Genomic DNA, 1,068 nt, shown 5'->3' on the forward strand with positions numbered 1-1,068 from the left:
GGGGGGGAGTCGGCCGGCGCTGGGCAGTCGGCCAGGGGGCGCCTGTGAGCCGCAGGGTAGGCCACCCGCTGCGCGCCGGCGTCTTACGGGCCCGGCGCCGGCCGCCTGCTACGGCCGCCGCCGCCCCGGCGGTGCCAGCGTGCGGTGCCAGCGTGCGGTGCCGGTGGTGTCTTTCTACGTGACCTCCCGGCGCGATGGCGGAATTTCTCGGGGAGGTTATCCGTCATCAATGAGCGCTGATAAAATAAAACTTTTTCTAATTAGGGCGTCAACATTGATTAGCCTTGTCTAGAAAGCGTTGTGGTAGGTTCAAAAAGGGAGTGAAGGGCAGTAACATCGAAGTGGAAGTTGACCGGCGTGCCTTGACTCACTCTGCTTTTGGTGCTTGCAGCTGCCATGCCGGAGCAGTACAGGAAGCGGCGCGGCGCCAAGCCCAAGGGGGTCGCTCAGCGGAACAGGGGGCTGCAGTGGCTGCGCGCCAACGCCTCCGTCGGCGTCTTCTACTTCGCCGACGACGACAACACGTACGACGTCGCCATCTTCGACGAGGTCAGGGCGAGTGCTGTGAAATAATAATTCATCGCCGTGCGAGAGAGAAAGAGAGCAATAAGAAAAGAGCAGAAAAATGAAATTATGCAATTCTGAGCTCGAGAGAGAAGTTAGAAACAGGCTATGGTTTTTCGCTTGTTCGCTCTCCAGATTCGGAGCACGAAGCGAGTCTCCATGTTCCCGGTGGGGCTGTGCACCAAGTTCGGCCTGTCCACCCCGGTCGTGTCCTCGACGGGGGCCTTCATGGGCTTCTACGACGGCTGGCTGGGAGGTCGCAAGTTCCCGGTCGACATGGCGGGCTTCGCCGTGAGCGTCAAATTCCTTCACATGGTACGTAAGGTTGACGTAGGCTGGCAAGGCTGAAATAATATTCCAGCCTGACGAGGTTATAGAGCCTTTTCTCCCAACCTAATTTCCCCAACGTGCCAACGTAAAGCGCCCCAGCGCCGAGTTTTATTTGAACGCTGGCCGGGACGCTACCCCTCCCCTTCTCCCCCACAGCTCTCACCTTGAAGACGC

At 59.3% G+C, this 1,068-nt stretch overlaps 1 protein-coding gene across 1 annotated transcript in view; it reads left to right on the plus strand.

The window, feature by feature from the left end:
* Window positions 1-1,068, plus strand: part of LOC113205068 (galactosylgalactosylxylosylprotein 3-beta-glucuronosyltransferase P-like) — a 9,453-nt gene that overhangs the window by 4,712 nt on the left and 3,673 nt on the right. The window contains exons 4-5 of the mRNA XM_052265041.1: window positions 392-549; window positions 700-879. Coding sequence (XP_052121001.1) covers window positions 392-549; window positions 700-879 — 338 coding nt within the window. The remainder of the gene's footprint in view (window positions 1-391; window positions 550-699; window positions 880-1,068) is intronic.

This window comes from Frankliniella occidentalis, unplaced genomic scaffold (genome assembly GCF_000697945.3).
Source record: "Frankliniella occidentalis isolate FOCC.00 unplaced genomic scaffold, Focc_3.1 Scaffold23, whole genome shotgun sequence".
In the NCBI taxonomy this organism is placed as follows: domain Eukaryota; kingdom Metazoa; phylum Arthropoda; class Insecta; order Thysanoptera; family Thripidae; genus Frankliniella; species Frankliniella occidentalis.